This window comes from Gopherus flavomarginatus, chromosome 3 (assembly GCF_025201925.1).
Source record: "Gopherus flavomarginatus isolate rGopFla2 chromosome 3, rGopFla2.mat.asm, whole genome shotgun sequence".
In the NCBI taxonomy this organism is placed as follows: domain Eukaryota; kingdom Metazoa; phylum Chordata; order Testudines; family Testudinidae; genus Gopherus; species Gopherus flavomarginatus.
Genome location: NC_066619.1, coordinates 35806455 through 35830600, shown reverse-complemented (window position 1 = coordinate 35830600; position 24146 = coordinate 35806455). Strand labels below are relative to the sequence as shown.

The 24146-nt window shown below is 43.2% G+C and overlaps 1 protein-coding gene across 13 annotated transcripts in view; it reads left to right on the top strand.

Annotated features, from left to right (window-relative positions):
- Positions 1–24146, top strand: part of SLC38A9 (solute carrier family 38 member 9) — a 76309-nt gene that overhangs the window by 6086 nt on the left and 46077 nt on the right. For 3 of the 13 annotated variants that reach the window (XM_050946977.1, XM_050946978.1, XM_050946980.1), the window contains exons 1-8: positions 7–2173; positions 2297–2444; positions 17506–17635; positions 18740–18861; positions 19002–19065; positions 19193–19286; positions 19819–19989; positions 20706–20765. In XM_050946977.1, the coding sequence (XP_050802934.1) occupies positions 2038–2173; positions 2297–2444; positions 17506–17635; positions 18740–18861; positions 19002–19065; positions 19193–19286; positions 19819–19989; positions 20706–20765 (925 nt within the window). In that variant the 5' untranslated portion in view covers positions 7–2037. Of the gene's footprint in view, positions 1–6; positions 2174–2296; positions 2445–17505; positions 17636–18739; positions 18862–19001; positions 19066–19192; positions 19287–19818; positions 19990–20705; positions 20766–24146 lie in introns of those variants that run through there. The other 10 variants (XM_050946974.1, XM_050946976.1, XM_050946975.1 and 7 more) reach the window with 8 other exon arrangements.

Below are 24146 nucleotides of genomic sequence, written 5' to 3'. Positions count from 1 at the left end.
CAGCCACTGACTTCTCACTCGCCTCCTCAGCCCTCACCACTGCCTGCCTCACCTGCTGCCCCCCCCTCCACTGTCCACCTGCTTTCCTCCTCAGTCCCCCACCCCTGGCTTGCCTCCTCACCCCCTGCCACTGCCCACCTACCTCTTTAGCCCTCCTCCCTCACCCACCGCTTGCCTACTCACCCCCCACAGGCCGCACAGTGAGCCCACCTACTTATCCCCCCATGGGCCACATAGTGAGCCCATGCAGGCCACATGTTGTGCAGGCCTGCATTACAGCAACTGAAGGGATTCTTTATCCCTGTAGTTAATCTGCCTCAGAGGGGGGTGGCTAGATTGACAGAAGGATTCTGCCATTGACCTGCCCGCGTCTACACCAAGGGTTAGGTCAGCTTACTTATGTCACATAGGGGACAAGATTTTTTGTAGTTAAGCCAACTTGACTTAACAATTTAGACCAGCCTGTAGTGTTTAAAAAAGGATAAGAGGAAGGAATTGGAAGTAGTAAGGCTGGGGAAACTAGGGGTCCTATATTGACATGTGCTGACACTTTGGGGAAGTCAGAGAAGAGACTGTATGACAGGGTGCAATAGGTGAGGTGATGTCAGATGGGAGGAGTCAGGTTTCAGGGGATACAAGAAGAGAAATATTCCTGCTCCATCTACAAAACTTACCAATTCCAGAAGCAGCCAGGGAAGGAAGAAAGGAGGCAGAACAGAGGAATAAGTACAATCAGATTGGTTAGAACAGAGCCAGTGGGACAACAGTGGTAGCACAAAGCGATTCAACAGAGGGATGACAGCGAGCATTAGGGCAGAGATTGCCAGAGGTGAGGAGTCGTCAGAAGAGGCTGCAGAAGTTATACATAGATTTAAGAGGGTGAGGGGAAGAACTGCTGCAAAGGAGAGGTGGGTTCAAGGAATGGGAGATGCTGCTTTTGGAAGGGGGGGGAAGGAAGGAAGGAGAAGGAAAATTTGATGGAACAGGCGAGAAGTATGGTGAGCACTTTGGGAGAGTCTGAGTGGAAGTGGTGCAAGGAAGGCTAATCAGCAGTTGTGGCAGAATGCCGCCACAATACACACACGTAGAATAGATTCTTATTTGTAAGAAGAGTTGCATGTTGCTCTCAACATTCATATGTACATCTGCCAAATTCTGAGATGTCTGTGTGTAAATTATGCACAGTATGTGTTACCTAAGTTCTTAAGCATTTAAATTTGATGATTCAAGCAAATATTGCAAATTCTGTGCAATATAAGCATAAAGAGTATGGTTTGTATTTAAATTGTACCCTCAGGGATTCTCAGGTCATCTTTGATACACCACCAGAATTCTGATTAACTCATTGTCAAAAGATTCTCTTGCCTCCACATGAAGACCAAAATAAAATCTTGTGTGTGTTTAGAGTTTGATTCTGATACCAGATATTAGTTTCAAACTAGTGAAACTCATTTGAAGTTGGTGGCATTACACCAATGTATGCCAGATCAGAATCTAGTCAGGGTTCTTTTCCAAAACTATCACACATTTATAATCCATTATAAGTAGGAATTTAACAACTGATGCCTTTTAGTTTGGTGGTGGCTGAACATAAAATATTACAATACTGCCATAATCTGATCTTTATTTTGGGAAATATACAAGAAAATAAATCTTTGTGCAACTTTTAGGATGTATTTTCTAGAAAGTTTGTACTAGTGGAATGAAACAGCAAGGCATTTAGTCCACTGAACAGGATAAACTCTGTTCTCATTTACATAGCAAACTGAAAGTAATTTCATTGAAATAAGTGAATTTATTTCAGTTACACCAGTGTAAGCTTGAAAACAGAAGAGAGTGTTATGAAGGTCTGAACATGACAAAAGCTTAAGAGGAAGTCACCCTATTTAATGTTAATTTGAATGCTGTTGGCCTGATTTTCAATTGTGATCAGCATAGCCTGGGAAAGGGGAAGAATGGTGGCTGTGGCCCCTGGATTCTGAGACCAGCTAGAGAGGGACCAGTCCCAGTCCTCAGCAATGGTGCACCAATTTATGCATGGCTATTCCAGCAACTGGAGAGTACTGGTGTTCTGGCAGCATCCCTACACTGGTAGCAGAAGCATGCTGTAGAGGCACACTATGCCACCTATCCACCACCAACCAAGTTCCTTTTATGAAAGAGGAATTACCAGGTAGCTAGTTAAGTTGGCTTTCTGCCTCCCTTGTACACTTGGACTCTATATGCATGCAGGCTTCTGCCCATGCCAAACTGATAACTCATTACTAATTATAATTGTCTTATTTCACTTGTTTAGGTCAGAATAATTTACAGGATCTAGAAGAAATGCATTCTTCAAATCTGGAAGAGGATACCAAACCTCTCCTGATCCCTGTTGGAGGTGATGAAAGTGATTATGGAATCATGAGCATTCAGTTTAATCCAGCAGACCTAAAATGCAAGAGGTGAGGGGCAGTGTAACCTTATACAGTGATCATGATAGTAGGGTGATCAGATGTCCTGATTTTATAGGGACAGTCCCAATTTTGAGTTCTCTTATATAGGCTATTACCTCCCACTCCCTGTCCTGATTTCACATTTGTTGTCTGGTCACCCTACATGATAGTGACTCTCTTATCTTTACCTTTAGAACAATTCAATAAAGATAAAATAACCAGACCCAAAAGGTTTGGCTTCTAATAAAAAACCTCCTGAGCTAAATTATAACGATTCATTTTTCTATTCTAGGAATAGACAGGTCTATTGAGTTTGCTTAAACTTTGACAATTCAGGGAGGGCAGTGAGAACTTGTTAGAAAAGTTATATTGGTAGCTTTCCAAATCTATGTTAAACTGAATAGATGTAGTGAGTACATATTGATTTCCGTGTCTTAAAATTTTTATTCTTAGACAATTTAAAACCTCAGACTTAAATGGTGAGTATGCAAAAGATTGAATGGCTTGTGTGAACACAGGTATATAAATAAATGCTGTGTGCATGTGTATATGTATATGAATTCAGAGGCATGTGTAAGTTTAAAAAAATGTGCGCATGTAAAGAAGGAAACCCACTGTGACATGATGCATGGAGTGCCTACAGAAAATTATGCTTCAGAAATAGGCAATACTTAGTAAGATTATAGGTGGGGCTTGTAACACAACCTATTAAGGCAGCCTGACACTTCCCTTTAAGACTGCAGTTCACAATTTTGCCAAACACCTCAGGCTGAATTTTTTTGAAACTAAAAATGTTGAAACTTTTGAATTGAAGGAGATGTGGCGGGGCGGGGAAGGGGACAGGTCTGACAAAGAGCTGGAGTGCAGAGGGAGAACTGGAACTGGCTAGGCAAGTCAACTGGGACTAAGCTGTGGGGACAATTGTCATGACTGGAGCTTGGGTGGTCAGGTCCAGTGGTCAGAACAATAGCAGTCAGAGGGCAGGAACCACATCAAAGGTTGGAGCTGGAGTCAAGAACCAGGAGTCAGAGCCAAAGGTCAGGTACCAAGAGTTTGCTCTTTGACTTTTGACCCCAGCTCTGTCTGAGAGGCAAGTCCATAACTATAGCTGGCAGAGGAGTCCACCTCATTGCACAGACACTTCCTGGAATTCCTCCTGGGCTTAAATAAGGCACCTGGACCAATCAGGGGCCCCAAGGGAAGCCTTCCAAGGTATTTGTCTCCACAGGGTTCAAGTGATGATGTATACTGCCCTATCATAGCTGCCAGCTAGTGGCATGGAGGTGTTGCAATCCTGCAGACCCCAGCTTCTGGCTTCCATAGAACCCAACAGCAACACTGGAGTTAGGACAAGAAGCCCAGGAAGAGACATTGGGACTAGTTGTCTGTGTGGACAAGGAACATGGGTAAAGGGAGTATATGATGGGATGTCAGTGATGGGGCAAGAGACCGATCAGATAGGAGCTAAGGGCAGGGAGAACTGGAACTGGCTGGTCAAGGAGATTGGGATGGAAATGTGTGGGTTGGGACTTGGACACGGAGCCTGGACTGGTGAGACTAGTGCAGTCAAGGAGACTGGGATGAGAAGCCTGGGGCAGGAGCAAGTATGATTATGTAATAAGTAATCATAATCCATACATACAAGTGGGCTGAATTAAGGCTGTGCAGACAGCATTAATTCTGTCATTTCCTAAATTAAGGGCTTGACTTTGCAACCTTAGTAATATTTTTAGTAGAGTTTGTGTGTAATTTCCTATGTCCTTAAAAATGCAAACTAAAACACAGATTGCATTATGTGGCATCATATTCACACTCACATGGTCAGCAGCAGGTTGGAATCTTTAGATCTGCCACACAGAATTGTGCTAACAGAGTAACTGATAGCAGTAATAGGTTGTCATCCTCTATATGGACCAGCATTAGAGGGGGGGATGGAACACTGCCAGTTTTACAGATATTTGCTTACAGCAGAGGGATGGTGAAACTCAAGAATCTTAGCTTCTGTTCCAGGCTATAGAGAGGAGCAGGCTCTAATGGGCTCAGACTTCTACCCATTCCCCCCAACCTTGACCCCTTTTGCCTATATCCCTCCAACCTGTCCTTGTCTCAGTCCTATCACTTCTCTACCCTAGGCTTCTTATTCCAGTCTCGGTCTCCTCACTTAGAAATTCCTGGTTTTTATTCCTCAGGTTTCACATCCCAGGCTCCTTGTCCAGCAAGTCCTCATCTCCCACTCCAGACACCAAGTTACAGTCCCTCCCTCACACCCAGTCTTCACTGCTCCCAGTTTCCTTGCCCAGCCATTCCTAGTTCCCTTCCAGCCCTCCCCAGCTCCTTTCAACCTGTCTCTTTGCCCAGCCAGTCCCAGTTCCTCCCTCCCAACTCATCTAAGCCAGTGGTTTTCAAACCACAGGTCATGACCCAGTACTGGGTCATGGAATGTAAGGCACTAGGTCATGGCAGCTCCGGTCAGCACTGCCAACCAGGACATTAGAAGTCCTGTCGGCGGTGCTGCCCAGCTAAGGCAGGCTAGTCCCTACTTGTTCTGACACCGCACTGTGCCCCGGAAGTGGCCAGCAGCAGGTCCAGCTCCTATGCAGCAGGGCCACAGGGCTCCACATGCAGCCTGAGCACTGACTCCACACTCCCATTGGTTGGTTTGGACAGTGCCTGCAGGAGAGATCCACATGGAGCCGGACCTGCTGCTGGTCACTTCTGGAGCTCAGTGCAGTCTGTGGTGCTAGGACAGGCAGGAAGCCTGCCGCTGCACCACTGACCAGGAGCCACTGGAGATAGATCTGTACCCCAGTCACCTGCCCCAGCCCTGAGACCCCCAAACTTGAAACCCCTTCCTGCACACCAAACCCCTCATCCCTGGTCCCAGCCCAGAGCCTGCACTCCCAGTGCACAGCCCCCTACCACACCCTGAACCCCTCATTTCCACACCCTGAACCCCTGCAGCCCTCACCCAACCTTCTGCCCCAGCCCTGAGCCCCTCCCATACCCCAACCCCTTATCCCCAGCTCTGTTGGATCAAAGGCAGTTTTCTTCAACTGGGTCACCAGAAAAAAAAGTTTGAAAACTCTTCATCTAAGCTGTCTCTCCCCTTCCCCCCATATTCCCCATCCTCACTGGTTCCCAGTGCCAATCTGCCTTCCTCATCCAATCTCAGTGACTCCTGCCTCAGGCTCCTTGTCCAGCCTATTTCAGTTCTACACCCACCCTGTCTCTCACTAGCAAGTATTTCTCCACTCCTCTCTCCGCCTCACTGATTCCTAGTCCCAGTCTTTTTGCCCACCAAGTCCTAATCACCCCCGTTCCTCATTTTTGCCAAGGATGCTTCCCCCAGCCACCAGTCCATCCCTGGCCATTTTCATCCTCATTTCCCAGTCTGAGACTCCTTTTCCAGACAGTTTCCACTCTCTACCCTCACCTTAACTCACATTTCAAATTTGTGATCCCTGGCAGCCTCCAGGGTCTCTCTCAATCGGCTTCCCCCATTCTCCCTTCCCCCTCATCTCCTCCCACCCCAATTCTGATACTTTGCCCTGTGCACTCAAATAAAACAATTTCCTCTTTCCTGCTGCCTGGATCCAGTGGGGTATTGTGCCCTCAATGACAGGAGAGGCAGGCTCCCTATTCTCAGTTATGGTGCCTGGCCCACAGCAGCCCAGAGCTGTGATGGCAAGGGAAATTTTGCTCATCCTCAAGTAGGAGCATGCTCAGTGCAGCTGGATTAGTCAGGGAATTTTAGTTGCAAAGCTCTAACAAGTCTGAGGATCTGTAAGCTTCACATTTTTGAAGGTTTATAACTTGGACAAATTTGCGCAGATTTTCATTGAGACAGCAAAAGGCACATCCCAGACACAAAGGCCACCCTGCTGCCACATCAAGTTCATACTCCAATGCATGGGACAGCAGAGGGTCTCAAAGAAAAGGTTGCCAGAATTTAGTATGGGCAAAACAGCATATTTTTCCTTTAGCCTCATTCTTGGAAGTGGCTTAACCATTTTGGCTGAAATTTTCCAAAAAAGTTTAATTTGAAGGAGACACCCAACATGAAAACAGAGCCCAAACCCAAACTGTTGGCAGCACTGTAAGCAACTGACAAGGTCTTATAGTGTGAGGTGCTGGGAAACCTTAATGTTACATGGTGCTACTAGCCTGGCCTATAACTTACATTGTTAACATTCAAAATTATTCTGCAGTTGAAAATAGAATATGCCAGGTACCAATGCATCCCTTTAATACTAATTGCAAGACAGTAACATTTAGTAAGTGGGAGGGAAAGCGTGTTTCACTATTAATGGATCCCCTAACCTACTTTCCAGATGGAGGGAACAGCACCATGCTCCCTCTTGGACATTTGGCTCTGCTACTTTATCTTTTCACCAAGCACCATATCTTTGGGATGCAGTGTGCACAAAAGGACTATAGAGGGCAAAGTCTTCTCCAGAAAGCCTTATTTCTCTGGCAGAGAAATGAGGTCTGCATAGAAGAGTGGACTAGGGTGGCCAGATGTCCCAATTTTATAGGGATAACCTCAATATATGGAGCTTTTTCTTATATAGACACCTATTACCCCCTCCCCATTTTTCCACACTTAATCTAGTCATCCTACCATGGACACTAGTGCAGGAGCACATCTGTGGGCTGATTTCCTGCCATTCACTTTTGCTGAGACTTCAGTGACTGAAAGGCTTCAAGCTTACATGCAAGTCAAGGGCATAGAGCCTTCAAGACATGGGTCTCTGCTTACCTTCCCTGGGCAAAGCAGGGAAGGAATGAGATGGAGGATGTTTGGCTGAGACAGCTCACAAAACAGGGGCATGGCCTGTGCAGGTAGATTAGAGACAGAGTACTCCGGGATGAAGAAAGAGGAAGTGCAGGACAAATTCTTGCCATGTACTTAACACTGAGAAGTGTCTGGGGCCCTTGTGGCCCAGCTAGCACAAACTGGGCTACAATGTAATACAACTGTACAGAGCTGCAAGTGGCAGAGGAAAGATTTGCCATATGCTAAGAATGGTGGGTGAGAGGGTGACACACATGCAACAAGTGTAGTTTATACTTCCCTGGTGAGGAAGATACTATGGTTAGGAGATTGGTTTGTTTATGCTTTGGTTCATCCATTGCACTCCAGAAGCACTGACTATCCCATATTAACAAAAATCACTCAACTGTGTCATTTGTGATCATGAGGGGGTTGTGTTTATGCTTTTCCTTGGCATTTAGTCATCCACAAAGAGAAACTAAAGCATGAGCTCTGTTAAGATACCTGAGCAACAGAAACTAAACAAGAAAGCTTAAAGGTGCCTGTAGGCTTTTCCTGCTCCTGCCTTCCTGTTTTGTTTCCTTCTCATTGCCTGTGCAGGCCTGCTGTTTTCCGATCCATGCTTGGCCTTTCAGGGCAGCACTGTTTTTCCATACAGCTGTGCCTATAGTAATGACAGGCTTGCTTCCCCCTTGGCTTGGCTGGTAGTGGATATGTTGACAACCGTGGCTGGAAGGTGAGATTCCCAGTATGGGTGGACAAACTCACTACCTCAGCTCAAGCTGGCATGCTAAAAAATAGCACTATGGATGTTGTTTCATGGGCAGCAGCTCAGCTAGCAGCCTGATTCTAAGGCCACCTGGCTGCTGGTCCAAGCTTAGCGGCTAGCCTGAACCACTGCCCAAGCCACAATGTCTATGCTGCCATTTTTAACAAGTCTGTCTACCTGTGCTGTGAATCACACCTCCCAACTGCAGCATAGACATATCCTGTAGGTCACTGTCTTTAGGGTTGTTCCTCCTCACTCCCCAAATCTCCCTACCTGGCCTCAGCCCAGTGGTACTGGAAAAACTTATTCTGGGGGGTGCTAAAAGCAGAAGCCATGTATTTGGGTTACTACTACAAGCCAGGGGGTGTAGCAGGACCCCCAGCACCCATCATTCCAGCACCTATAGTTAAGCCAGTTCTCTTGATTATTTGTCCTTACTTGGGTCTAATCTGTAGGCAGCAGCTGCAGCAAAGGAAAGGATTTTGGTTAGAGAGCTACAGAAAAGTGCTGGGAGCACACTGTTTCTCTCAGAACTAGCTGTTTTCATCTTAAAATAGATAGAAGGCTACCTGTAAGAGCACCATCTGGTGATTTCTGCTTCTGTTACAAGATTCACTTTCTTGCCTTCCCTGGCAGCTGCAGCCAGTGCTGCTAGAGCAGAAGGGAGGGAAGGGCAAGGCCAGATGCTCTGACCCACTTCAGCTAAAGGCAGCTTTGAGAGAAGTGTAGTCAGTGCCCCTGCTGCCTCTCAATCACCCAGATTGAGTTTTTCAGCCATGCTGCCTTTCTGACTACCAGGCTTGTGTCTGTGAGGTGCAGTTTGCATAAAAGACACAGAGATGGTACTGTTGTCTTTGGAAAGTTTTTTTCCTCTTCATCACAGATTTAAGATTGATGAATAGTAGTATAGCAGGAGTTCTCAAACTGGGCATCAGGAACCCCTCAAGGGTCACAAGGTTATTATATGCAGGGGTCATGAACTGTCAGCCTCTACCCCACTCACCATTAGCATGGCATCTCCTCCTAGTCACTCTGGCAATTAGGTCTCAAAGTCAATGCCCCTTCCCATGGTTGCATGCCATTACCACCTCTCTCAGGTCTAGAGTTGCCAACTTTCTAGTTGCACAAACCCAAACATTCTTGCCCCACCCCTTCTGAGATGCCACCCCCACTCATTCCACCCCCCCTTCCTCTATTGCTTACTCTCCCCACCCTCACTCACATGCTTATTGTCACTGGGCTGGGGCATGTGAGGGCTCTGGCTGGGGGTATAGGGATGAGAGGTTTGGGGTGCAGGAGGGTGTTCCAGACTGGGATGAGGGGTTCAGATGGCAGGGAGGAGATCAGGGCTGGGATGTATGCTATGGGCAGCAGTTACCTTAGGCCACTCTCCCCCACAGCTCCTATGCAGAGGCACAGCCAAGTGACAGTGCATGCTGCCCCACAGCTCCATTGGACACAGTTTCCAGCCAATGAGAGCTAGTGCTGAGAAAGGGGCAGCATGTAGAGCTCCCAGCTGCCCCTAGGCATACTGACCAGAGCCACCAGGGTCCCTTTTTGATTGAGCATTCTGGTTGAAAATTGGACACCTGGGAATCATACCTGAGTTAGGTCTATAGGTCCTCTCATCTTAGAGAGGACAGTATTCTCTGCATGACTTGCCTACCAGCCAGGTCACTTACCATTCCAACTCCCAGGGTATAATAAAGTCTTCTCTTCACTAGTCATAGACAATCTTCCTGTTCATTGTCTTAGAGGCTCCTCCTTTGGCATCTGGTAGGGGAACCACAGGTCTATGCCTTACTCCAGGAACCTTTAGCCTGTCAATTTACTTCTTTCATAGACTACTTCTCATAATTCCTGATAGCCCTCCTTGCTCTGGGTACAATTGTAGCTTTTCCCAGCAGCTCTTTTCTAGGGCCAGTTTCCTGGCTTTATAGGCCCCAGCTATTCCTGCCCCGCTGAGCCTGCTTTCAATCTCCCCGGCTTCCCCTTCAGGTGTAGCCTATGGAGTTAATTGGCCTGCTTGGCCATCATAACTTCTTCTAGTTGTGGGGGTGGATTGACTAGTACAAAGAAGAGTACTTGGTTGTATGTTTTTAGGAGTCATACCTAGAAGGAAAAAAGGTTTGCCTTATACTAAGAGTAGGGGGTGAGAGGGAACAGTGCAGGTGTACTAACAGAAGGCTTTTTTAAAAACCTGTTCCTGTTAATACCATGATCAGAAACAGGTTTGTGATGTTTTCTAGTATCCTTTGTTAGTTGGTTCTAGAATGTTCTTTTCTTGTGTTTAAAGACATAATGTTGTAGTTTTATGTTTAGTATTTGTCTTTTGTATATTGTGGAAGGTTATTGTTTGTTCGTTTGTTTCATAGTTGACTCTTTTTTCCTAGTTAATAAGTTCATTATTCTGAGTAGCCTTGGATGGATTTTTAAAAACTATATAAGGTGACTGATTGGGTTTGTTGGTTTATGATGTGTTGTTGAATTGCCCCAAAAGTAGTTTTTTTTATTAGTATGTAATTATGTTTCTTAACCTAGTAAAGATTTTTTTACTTTTTTTAACAAAAAAAATACACTAGAGATGTAAATGGTTTTAAGTAACATAATACAAGTCTATTAAAGTAGATACTTGCTTTTTTATTCCTTTAGAATTTCTAATTATTCAGTATGAATGATTTGCTAACTATGTAATTCTTAGGTTGTTGATAATCTTAGTATAGTAATGTTGTACACATCTTAATTTGGGGATGTCACCATGTAGTTGCAGCAACAGCACCTGTTAAATTGAAGTTAGGGTGGGGTTTTTGCCTTTCAAGCTGTTTGATTATAACATTTTTATGTAAATAACTTCTGTAACTGTCTTAAGGAATATTTTGGAGTTGTGAGGGTGATACTTAAAGGCATTTGTGTTAGAAGGAATTCTCCAATGTAAAAGTGTTTGAAAACCACTGTAGTGGATGTTCCTGGCCTTCAGCTACTCACTCACTCACACACTCACTCACGCCAAAGCTGTGAGGAAGGCCTTCAGTTACAGGGGAAAATAATGGAAGAAAAAGGCAGGAATTTAAAAAGAATAAAAGAGTGGAAGTTAAGATGAAAGAAGATTCAGGAGCAGTCAGTATGAAAAATAAACATCTCTAAATTTCACTACTGAAAAGAGTAATAGCATGGGGGGAGGGAGCTAAGGAGTTTCTTTCTTCAGAAGTGGTTCTTTTTACTTCTTTTTAAGTTTTCTTGTGAATTTAGAGACAGTGAAGGATGCTGGATAGATATCTTTGGAGTGTAAAATCTTCTAACCACAGAACAGATGTAGCTCAGTGCCTAGTGCAAAGAAATAATAGACTATGTAACTGAGCAAAAAGGTTCTTCTCAGTGTTTTTCTTTTTGCAGGAAGGGATTCATTATTTCTATAGCTGGGTTAATATCCATAGTATTGATTGACGAAATTATTACAGAACTCAAATATTGGGGCAAGAGGAGGTCCATGAAATTTAGCATTATTATTTGTCAGTTTGTACAGCATTTTGTAGAATAAAAGCTACATTAGTGTGAAGAATTACAAATAACCAATATAGGTGCACTGATGTGCCTTCATCAGTATAATATCTATCAATCAGTGTTCTTATAACTGAACATGATATGCTTTCCAGAGAAAAATATGCTAAACAAATAACACAATCCCTGCCCCAAAGAGTTTGTCTGGCCCTGTTCCTTCAGTTGGATCTGCATGGGTAGATAACTGATCCCATGCAGATCTAGTTGCAGGGTAGGGGTCTGCAGACACAAACATGTGAAATATGCACAGTTAGGACTCAGAATAGCCTATGAACAGTGCTGCTGGTGAGTTTCATAGAGCAGATTGATTTCCATGAGTGAACTGGAGAAGAGGGAAGGCCCTTACTATCATCTACAGGCCTGAACCAGATTGAAGCCCCATTGTGCTAGGTGTGCCACAGTCCTACAGTGAATGGCCGTGCTGGTCAAAGGACCTTTTTCTTCATTTAAACACATTAAATGAAGTCTGTTTTTGTTGTTTTTTTTCATTTTTCTTCAGCCCCAAAGCATTTAACACATTAGGGAGCATACTGACAGCTCACACATTATTTCCCTCTTCAGCTTTGTAGCAGCTCTAAAGCTTCATATATGAAAGCAAGTAAAATGTCTTCAAGTTGAAATGTTGCAAATGTCTTTGAGTAATAGTGAGACAGTATAATTTGAACAAGAAGTAAATGTTTCTATGACTTGAAATGTTAAATAGTGTCATGGAGGAGCACTAAAATAATACAGGAAGTAAAAAAGGTCTTGTTTTAAAGGCCTCATTCTGAATATTATTCAGCAGATGTACAGCACTGGCTATTCAGTAGTAAAAAGTGTTTCAGATCCAAACAAGGCTATCTCTATGACATGAAATAGTATGTTCTCCTTCTCCACAGAATGGTCCTAAGTTTTCCAGTTGTTTTGAAATGTGCATTCCATTTTGTAGGACTTCTAAAATATTACTCATCACTATTTTCAGAAAAGCAGAATATGTCAGTTTTTCAAGATAATGAAAATTCTGGCAGATTTCTGCACACAACTAGGCTAGCCACATTTATGCCATATTCTGCCCTTTTCTGTGGGTGCAGTTTCTATAGCCACACTTTTGCACATAAATAAATAAATAAAAATCCATGTTTAATCTACATTTACATTCATATATGGGACTTCCCTTACTCTTTTTGCCCTGTATATCTTTCTGGCAGTTCCATCCAGAAGGATTTCGGAGGGTTTCTTTTCCTGGACCTAATGCAGACTATCATAGTATCTGAGATTATGATTATAAAAGAAAGAAGAGATGTATTTCTGAAATGGCAAGGTAAAACCCTGAGATATAGTAGGTCTCAATAAAAATATGAATGAAGGACTGAATTTTTAATATGTGCCTCAGTTGTCCTGTGATCCTTATAAACGTTAGTCACAAAATGCATATAGCTCAACCACTGAATTCTCCTGACCAGTGGTACTGAAGCCTCTCTCTCTTTCTTTTAATTTTTATTGTTTTATGTATATATAAATAAGAAATTTCCCAGTCCTTTGTATTGTCCAAGATGTGATATTTGGAAATAAAGACAATGAAAACTAACATGTCTGATTAGTATCAAGGGTTCCTTGCATTAACCATGGACCAAGTACATAATATTACTAAGGAAGCTGGGGAGGAAGCAATTCGGTTCCCTGGCAGTGGAGCTGCAGTAGCTCCACGTTTACTGTGCTATCGTGCATTGGAAAGAATAGCTAGTGGGTAAATGTAATAGCAAATCTCATAGTCTCCTCCCATTGCATGTCCCAAGTGAGCTGTTGGCCTTGGTGTCCCATGCACAGAACAGTTCTGTTGTGCAGGAGATGTAAATCTCAAGTGTGGGGTTCCAGCATCCTGTCTATACCTACCATTCAGTGGTAAACACACTGGTTCCCCTGTGGTGGAATTTCTGCCCCTAACTGAAGAATATTGTCAGCTGGATTAATATTTAAATGTAGAGTATAATAGTACTGTTGTCCTGAAAAAAAGCAGATACATTGAACTCTGCTGGCCCTCCATTTACTCTTTCAGTGCTTAGGTATCACCCACACTATTGTTTCTTTAATTTAAAATTCATAGTCATGCCAATTTCCTCCCCCCCCCCCCATTATGCCTCTTTTTATTCCTATTGCTTTTTTGACTGACCCCATGTGAGTTCCCTCCTGAGAGTGAAGGATTCTCAGTGATCTGATAGAGCTGTTGAGCTTTATGTTGATGGAGTTGCCCAGCTTCCTTATTCTATACGTGGTCACCACCAAAAGCACATCTCCCTGATACTCTGCTCTCTATAGAATACTTGGTCAAATTAATGGTCTCTGTTCTCCATCTGTAATGTGCTCTTTGGCAGAGGTTCTCAAGCTGTGGTCCGTGGATTACCAGTGGTCTGTGAGCTCCATTCAGGTGATCTGTGGATAATTTCCCTCTAAGGTGCGTGCCAGGGTGGCAGCACATGAGAGAATGAAGGGCCACTCACCTAATTAGTGAAGCCATGCAGACGTGGCTCCACTAATTAGGTGCCTGGACCCTCGAGAAGATGCACATGTGAGGTGGTGGCCTTCAGGGGAATGAGGGTAGGTGGAAGGGGGAAGTGGAGTGAGAAGAGGGTGTGGAGGGAATTTGGGACATTCAGGGCTATAGTGGACCTGCAAAAGAGGCTACTTTCCCCAGCTCCAGGGCTGTGGCTGCCAGGGAGAGACGGCCCTCCTTCCCACCCTCAGCTCTGTGGCTGCTGTGGCAGAGGAGGGAGGAAGAGACCCCTCCCTCCCTCCCAGCCCCAGCTCAGGGGCTGCCATGGTAGGGGAGAGACACCCCCACCTCTAGCAGGGGAGAGAGAGAGAGAGAGAGAGACACTCTCCTCCTTCCCAGCCCAGCTCGATGGCTCCCAAGGTGTGGGAGACAGCCCCCGCCTTCCCAGCCCTCGCTTGAGGACTGCCATAGTGGGGGAGAGAGGGAGAGGCCGCCCCCTCCTTCACAGCCCCAGCTTGGGGGCTGCCATGGTGGGAAAGAGAGGGCACATCAATCACATTAGAAAGATAAGACTAGTGATATTAAAATGAGTTGTTTGATTTTATTTGTAGAACGAAAAAAGTTTTATTTATTTTTTTTAAATATAGCACTTTTATCCAAAGTGCTTTACAATAGTTAGCTAACAGTACAAAAACCAGTTGGCAGAGCACTTAACGATCTTTTGGAGACTCTCAGCAATTTCCAAGTGGCCCGCAGGGGTTGGGGGAGAGTTTGAGAACCACTGGTCTTGGGTATTGGCCCAAGCTGCTTTGTCTCAGAACCTGATCTCCTTCAACAGCTTAGTGCCACATAGCGAAGGGGAGAGCTTTCATGGCAGCTGGTCCAAGATTATTGAGCGCCATTCCAGAAGAGGCAGACTGCCACAGCTCTCAGCACATAGAAGTGAGACTTACACTCCACTTCCTTAGTGTAGCTTTCCCACAGGAACAACAGAGGAGATGTGCCAACAGTATTAATTCTGGGAGAGGCAGAAGAAGCTAGACCTCATTGGATCTTTATACTGTGCATTCAGTCTGAGTAAGGTATAAATAGATGTACACCTCTCATGCCTCCATATCCCATATGTGGAAAGCAGCATGTGACAAAAACCCAAATGAGAAATGAGTAATTTGTTTCTCTGCAGGTCATTTTAAAAAAGACTGCAGATTTCATCCCTTTATTATGAGTAACTTTCACAAATCTTGCTTTTGTTGTTGAAAGTTATTTACATTAGAAGTGCAGGGAGACAAAATGTATAGAGTATCAATAACTTCTCAACTAAAATGAGCGTGCCTTGAAATGAGATTTGTGCATAATAATGTCCTTTCTGTACCTATGTTGAACTAGTTAACTCTTGGTTTTCCACACTTAACTAAATTCAGCAACTGTTTTACTTCATGATTATGTTCTAATATATTTAGTTAAGAAAAAATAAATCCTAATTCATACAGGTACACCTCCATGACCGAAATATAGATAAAAATAAAACCAGTACTTTCCCCCTTCATATTTTTACAGTCGAAAAAAGTAATCTTGATTGGGAGTACTTAATTTTTTTTCTCCATTTTTAAGTGATGAGATGTGGGAAAGGATCTAGTGAATTAAACCCTTTTTTCAAGAGGGAGAGAGAATGTGGGGCATGGAGGGAATGGCTCAGTGGTTGGAGCTTTGGCCTGCTAAACCCAAGGTTGTGAGTCAATCCTTGAGGGGGCCACTTAGGGATACGGAGCAAAAATCTATCTGGGATTGGTCCTGTTTTGAGCAGGGGTTTGGACTAGGTGACCTCCTGAGGTCCCTTCCAACCCTGATAGTCTATGATTCCTTTAATACTTCCAGATGGACAAACTATTTGCAACTTGTACAAAGTACCATGCTTTTCCTATCTGCTTACATCAGCTCAGAGAAAAACATGCATTTCTGTCTTCTGTCTTGTGCTGTTAAGAGTCGGGGGGTATTACAGAAATGATTTTCTCAGCATTCAGGGCTTGGGCAGCAAGTTCCATCTCTCAGGTGTCTTCTAGCAGCCAGTGACTGAGATGCATTGCAGTTCCAGATCAGACTTTTATTAACCGCCTGATGCAAGTTTGTGCTGTGATATAGATGCTTAATTTTGTAGCTGGGAGGAGGATGGGAATTTGGTCAGGGAAGATGGTGTCCCAGAATGAAGGCGGAGTTGAAAACCATGCAACCCTTTAGAGATCATCCTGTTACTGGGAGCTGCTGTGAAGGGAACTGGCCACCATCTTTTTTTATGTGTCTTGGCTCAAACTCCACACATTCAAATAGACCTGGTTCTTATTGCAGGAAAAATAAAATTTTCTTCATGACTCAGTTTTTACTGCTCTTGCTGTCCGTAATAGCTGTTTTGGTTGATACCCCCCCCCAAATTACAGGTATTTTTATAACTTTTTTGCCTTGTGTGTGTAAAGTGAATGAACAAATATGAATGTTGTTGTTTGTAAATCTTAATGAGTTTAGCCAATAAAAGCGCAGGTGAAGGGAATCAATAAAAGTTTTTAGTAAGGTTTGCAAGCAAGTAGTACAACTATTATTTGTTACCTTGAGGAATAAACCTTCATGTGACTGTCTAATGTCTTACTAAGCCAATGAAGTCCTGTACCTATACAGAAATAAAGAGTTCTTGACAAAGCGTTCAGACTGTGTCTCTATATTGCTATGATTCAGAAGTGGAAATTATCATTTTCCTTTACCATAATTGGGATAAGATTCTGTCTATCTCTGGTAAATCTAGCCCTGTATTAAGGGCAGTGAAGAAGCAGTCCAGTGAAGGAACTGAGCCCACTGCCTACCCCTCTCCACCTAATCCCTACATGCCTGTCTTTGGGGAACTACTGGGTGTGGAAACTCTACGTCTGATGCTGGAAGGAGAGGTGGAGATATTATTCTGTACTATGTATGCTGCCGCATGACTGCTTAGGGATGGGCCATTATCTGTCCCTTGGGATTTTTTTGTTTCCGAGAATCATGTTCATATTCCTAGTGATTAATCAAATGCCATTCAAAGGGAAATAGTGAGGTAAATGAGAACTAAAAATTGACTTTTTAAAAATATACTGGGCCAAATTCTGGTATAAAGCTAGAACAACTGTTAACCTAATTGAGCTTTGGATTTATGCTAGTGTAACACAATGCAATTTGGTCCAGTATATTTAACTAGGTACTGGTCACCATTCTGCTCTCAGTTATGCAGGTGCAACCTCACACATCAGACTTTGGCCCAATTCCCTTTTAAAATGGATTATATAAGGAGATACATACTGCATTCGTGTTGTGTGCCTTGCCTTCTTTCAATTAGAAAGCAGTGCATTAAGCATTTGCAATATGTTAATAGATGGTAGTCTATTCCTGAGTGATACAAAATCATTTTCTGAATATCTAATTTATTTCTGTTCTGTTAACAGTTTCATAAAGGTGGTTTGTTTGTACCTTTTCCCTTTAGGCCCTTCCACGTAGAGCCTTCAAATATTGTTAGTGTGAATGACACACAAAGAGTTACAGATGAAGCCTCAGCAATGAATAAGCGGATTCATTACTATAGCAAGCTCACTTCTCCTTCAGATAGGGCACTGGTAAGGAAAAGATGGTTGAAGATGCCATTAATTAATGGACATGAAATGCAGGGTGTAGTGGGTATTGTGAGTGCCTGACTTCTGCAATTTACATCTGAAAAACAAAAAGGGAACCCCCACCCCCGTTAAAACAAACCTAGTTCATAGACTTTAAGGTCAGAAGGGACCATTATGATCATCTAGTCTGACCTTCTGTACAATGAAGGCCACAATCTCACCTACCCACTCCTGTATCAAACCTGTGTCTGAGCCACTGAAGTCCTCAGATCATGGTTTAAAGACTTCAAGGTGCAAAGAACCTTCCAGCAAGTGACCCATACCCCATGCTGCAGAGGAAGGCAAAAAAACTCCAGGTCTTCTGCCAATCTGCCCTGGAGGAAAATTCCTTCCCGACCCCAAATATGGCAATCGGCTAAAGCCTGAGCATGTGGGCAAGACTCACCAGCCAGACACCCAGGAAAGAATTCTCTGTAGTAACTCAGATCCCACCCCATCTAACATCCCATCACAAGCCATTGGGCATATTTACTGCTAGTAGTCAAAGATGAATTAAGTGCCAAAATTAGGCTATCCCATTATACCATCCCCTCCATAAACCTTGAGAATTGCTTCTAAATTAGGTTTTACTGGCTGAGCATGTTTGAATTTACATAGAACCACAAGTCACAACTGCCTTCTTAGGTGGTGAAAAATATGACTAAGATATGCAAACAATCCTGAGTCTTACAATATTGGCCCAGTCTTAATATTTTGTCACCAGAACTCTCATAAATGCATATTTAAGTTGTCAACATGGAAATCTATGCACCTAAATTTAGGTATCCAAGCTTGATAACTTAGGGCATTTTCTGTGTATAGCTTGTCACTGAGAAAATATTTTCATAAAGTAGTTGGTGGATTGTGATGTGGATGAGAGCAAATGCTTTATTCTACAGAAGAATAATTCAGCCATCAAATTTTCTTTAAAAATAGAAAATATCTGCTTGAAAATGTACTTTTCATTAAAAGTTTCATGGTTTTTCATATAGTAAATAGTATGCTTAGTATAACTGGAACATCAGAGATTCTTTGTAACTAATACATCTTGTTTTATCCATCTATTAGATTGCTCCTGATCATGTACTTCCAGCTCCAGAAGAAATTTATGTGTATAGTCCATTAGGAACTGCTTTCAAAATCGATGGTTGCACTGATGGTTATGGCAAAAACTCCAGCGTAGTGACAATGTAGGTTAAATACTTTCTTGTATAGTAGCCCAAAATTGCATTATATTGGAAGTTGTCTATTGAAATTTAATAACTTTTATGTTTGTTTCTAAAAAGGTGGAATGAAATAACAATGCTCCTTAATTCTCTGTATTCTTCAGATTTATGATCTGGAATACGATGATGGGCACATCTATACTAAGTATGCCATGGGGAATAAAACAGGTAAGATGAATGTTTATTCGAAAAAAATATTTGCATGGAAAACCATTTGCAGTGTTCTTTTGTTCCATTTGCATCAACATCTATTGTTAATGAGAAAAAATATAAATGTATTTCTACTCTTAAACAGGCAGGATTTACCACTGGACTCTGTTTGATCTTGCTAATGGGCAGCTTGACACTTTATTGCTGTTACAGAGTTGTGAAATCACGGACAATGATACGTAAGAATCTGTTACATTACACAAAGTGTTCTTGTGTAAAGTGTGAGATCTTGAATGGGGATGATTTTTATTATTACTGTTTGTTTCTGCCAGTGTTTGAATATTTCTTTGATTTACTGTTCATTAGATATGGAACTCAAACAAAAACTCCTCATTTGGATGCCCCTGAACTTTGGGGAAGTTTGGGTTCTGGATTGAGACTTTGTCTTGGGGCCCATCTCCATTGTCATATTACCTCCTTTAATTTATAGGGACCTGTTTCTTTTTTAAGCAAATTTTAACCACATCTGAACTCCTTCAGTCAAACTCCACCAACCATCTAATGTGATAGAAATCAAGTTATGGAACAGAATGTTGTCCCCTGACAAGTGTTGTACTTTAAGTTGGTGGCATTTATCTAACAGTAGAAGGAGACTTTTACTTTGTCAGAGTTCTATGTAAACAGCATAATCTCTCTTAATCAGAGTATTCTCATGTTTAATCACTCTTTTTTTTTTTTTTTTTAAATTTGTATATTTTTGTCTTTATTCAGCTTTAATAGATACCTCAAACTGGGAATTCCCAGATGTTTGCAAGTACTATTTTGGATCTTTTGGTCAATGGTCCAGTCTTTTATTTTCAATGGTGTCTCTTGTTGGAGCCATGGTTATTTACTGGGTACTTATGTCCAACTTCTTGTTCAACACAGGAAAATTTATATACAGTAAGTATCTGTTTTGTCTTTTTTTCAATTTGGTTTGAATCAAAATTCTAGGTACTGAAACACAGGAACAAATTATTAAAATCAGCTTTTTTTTGTAGCACCAGAGAAATTTAATTTTGGGCACCATAATTGTAACCTCTCTAAAAGTTAAGTAATTCTCCAGGTGCATGCCTTTCTTTGAGTGATTTCCAGTTAGACTTTCTTTAAAGATCATCACAAAGAAGGATGACTTTTTTGTTGCATCTTCTGCTTGCTCTGTGTGTGTGGTCTATTGATATACATACACACAACAGATTTGGCAATACAGACTTGTTTAATTCAGTGAATCAGTGTGAGTTTTTCAGAGGCATCTTATACAAAGAAAACAATGTTATGATGTTTATCATGAGTTTTATAATGCCCTGAATCACTGGAGAATCACTGGAGAATCTCTCATAGCTATGGGAGAAGTTCAATGTGTATATGAGAACTCACACCAGTAAATGACCCATGTCATCTAAAGCTGCTTTTAATGTTGTGGAGCTAGACAATCAAGCTGCAAGTGAAATAGTCTGGTATCTTTAGATGGGATTGAGACTATTCATTTGGAAATTGGTGAGAAACTGCAAAACTCTATTCTACTTCTCTCATTTCATTTCCATAAATTTACAGAAAGAAGGAACAGGATAGCAGCAGGAGTAGAGCAATCATAGTAAGATTGTTTTTCTTATTTTCAGATTATGTTCATGACATTAACATAACAGATCTTGTTCCTGGTACTAATGGGAGTAATAGAGGTAAGAAACGCACAATAGTACTATGTTCCACAATAAAATAACTCTAAGGGATATTATATGCAGCGTTGTTGTAACCATGTTGGTCCAAAGATATTAGACACACCAGGTGGGTGAGGTATAGTAAAACCTCAGAATTACGAACCCCTCAAGAATGGAGGTTGTTCGTAACTCTGAACAGAACACTGTGATTGTTCTTTCAAAAGCTTACAGCTGAACATTGAGTTAATACGGTACAGCTTTGAAACTTTACTATAGAGAAGTTTCTTCTTTCTTTTTATATTTTTAGTAGTTTAAGTTTTTTATTTGTTTTTTGTTTTGGTCTCTGCTGCTGCCTGATTATGTACTTTAAGCTTCCAAATGAGATGTGCAGCCCAATCAGCACAAAGCTGTGGCCCATGTGACGACATTCTATGGACCATACAGGCAGTATTGGATGTGGGCCACAATGGTAACTAGGTTGAGAACCACTCTTCTACTGTAATATATTTTATTGGACCAACTTCTGTTGGTCAGAGAGACAAGCTTTTGAGCTTACATTAAGTTCTTCTTCAGACTTTCAGGGTGAAAACTCAGACCTGAAGAAGAACTCTCTGTAAGCTCGAGGGCGTATTTCCCTCACTAGCAGTTAAGAGGGAAATCCTGGAGTCTTCTGTAAGGACAGGAGAGGCTGAGGGAACACTCCACCCTGCTCTGGGAGCCTTTGATCATAAAATCCAAATTTATCTTGAATTTGAATGGGTTTTTGTATTCTGCAAATACTTTACTCATCCCTACACTAAAAAACCACATTAACTCCAGGTATGTCTAAACTGGTAGAGTTATAATGCCAGCAGTTACAGCACCACTCGGAGAGCTCTGAAGGGAAACAGCTGTTGTGTGTTCACACTGTCAGCTGCCTGAGCAATAGTATGTTCACACTTGTGGCACTTGCATCAGTGTTCGCAGCAGTGCACTCTGGGCAGCTATCCGACAGAGCATCTCTTCCACTTCTGCTAAGAGTTGTGGGAAGGCAGAGGGGGTCGCAGGGCATCCTAGGTCCTATCACAATGCCCCATGATGCATTGCTTTGCATCCCAGCAATCCCTGTGCTTCAGTCCACATCTTCCAATGGTCTGTGTACTGCACACTCTGCCTTCTTGGTCTTCAGGAATGGATCCTGCGCTGTTGACCAGTATGCTGCTTTCTCTGACCAACATGTCACAAGTGGCAGTGGCGTTATTCCTTAAACTACAAAGGCAAGAGGAGTGCAATATTGGTCTCACCACATGTAGTAGCTACGACAAGAGATTGCTTGTGTCATTCACAGAGGTGCTGACCACAGTAGAACACTGCTGTCGGGCTTGGGAAATAAGCAGTGAGTGGTGGTATCACATAGTCATGCACGTCTGGGATGACGAGCAGAGGCTGCAGAACTTTCGGATGAGGAAAACCACTGTGTGATGAGCTCACCCCAGCCTTGCAGTGCAAGGACATGAGAATGAGTGCTTCCCTGTTGTTGAAGTGCATGGCGATGACTATGGAAGCTGGCTATTCCAGACTGCTACCGATCAGTCGCTAACCAGTGGGGAAAATCTACCTTTTGACGTGTATTGACGAAAGTGTGCAGGGCTGATAATCGCATCCTGCTCCGAAAGACCATGACTCTGGGCAACATGTGTGACATTGTGGATGGCTTTGCACAAATGGTCTTCCCTAACTTGCAGAGGGACAATAGATTGCGTGCCTATTCCAATTCTGCCACCAGACCACCTAGCCACCAAATACATTAATCACAAGGGGTATTTCTCAATGGTTCTCCAGGCACTTGTGGATCACTGTGGGCATTTCAAGGACATTAACACAGGCTGGCCCGGAAAGGTGCATGATGCACACCTCTTTCGGCCTGTTCAGGAAGCTGCAAGCAGGGACTTTCTTCCCGGACCAGAAGATCACCGTAGAGGAAGTTGAAATTTCCACTGGGATCCTGGGAGACCCTGCCTACCTCTTAATGCTGTGGCTTATGAAGCCATACACATGGCACTTTGACAGCAGTAAGGAGCGGTTCGACAACAGGCTGAGCAAGTACAGAATGACTGAGTGTAATTTTGGCCATTTAAATGCCCAGTGGCACTACCTATGTGAGAGGCTGGACCTGGATGATGACAATATTTCTATGCTTATAGCTGAGTGCTGTATGCTCCATAATATTTGTGAAGGGAAGGGTGAAAGCTTCACTCGGGGTAGGCCGCTGTGGCCCAGCACTTGGAGGCTGAATTTGAACAACCAGAGACCAAGGTTATTAGAGGGGCTCAGTGTGAGGCCATAAGGATCATGGATGCCTTGAAGCAGCAATTTGAAGCTGAAAGCTACTAGTTGCTATGCTCAGGAGTGCAGTGCTTGTAATGCGAGGAGGTGATTGTGATTGGTGCAGATGATGCACTATGAAGGTGTAAGAAAATTGCCTGTTGCTTTGCAGGGCTCTGTTTGCTTTCAATTAATGGAATAAAGATTGCCTTCAAACCAAAACAATTATTTTATTTAAACCACAACTGGAGGAGAGAAAGACAAACAAAAAAAGGACATCAGCACTGAGGGGGATGGGAGAGGTGGGGTCCCGGGATGGTTAAAGATGTGGGTATGTCCAGGTATCATATGCAGCCTTGTCCTTTTGAAGTACAGTGCAGTGGGCACTGGGAGTACGGGGTAAAAGTGGAATGCAGCCAGTACAGATTGTAGCCAGGAGGTTAAGAGTGTGTGGGCAGTGTGTGGGGGAGGGGGCATGAGAGAGGTTTTCGTGACAGCGGCTGCGGGGGAGGGCAGGCGCAGAGCTCCTCAGTTTGCAGTGCTAGTAGCGCCTGGAGCATGTCCACTTGGTGCTCCATAACGTGTAAGAGCCACTCAATGGCTTCATTCTGACACTTCACATTCTCCTCTCACTGTCCCACCACTCCTTCAATTCTTGGTTTTTTGGCCACAGAGTGCATCATGACCTCACATAGAAAGTCTCTTTAGTTCTTTGTGGCCACTTTCTAATTCTGCTCGGCTGTTCAGCCGGTGATAACAAAGAGGGAGGCTGCGCTCCCAAGGTCCCATCTGTGAAGCCAAAATGCAACATTTTACAGAAGCAGGATTGGTTTCAACGTGCAGACCACTGATTTTAAAACACAGCCACTATTCACATACCTGTCACTAATTGGCTGACCCCAGCCAAGCACACATGAGCCCTAAGACCCCCAAAATGGTGAGTAACCGCAGGGGCAGGGGAAATCCAGGAATGTTCTGTACACTGGGCACGTCACTCTTGGGGAGAGCCAGCACTGTAGAGGGAGGGCCTTATAATCATTACTGTCCCCACATTTTCCACAGGCTTTGTTCATTAGGGAATATATCTCGCTGCTGAGA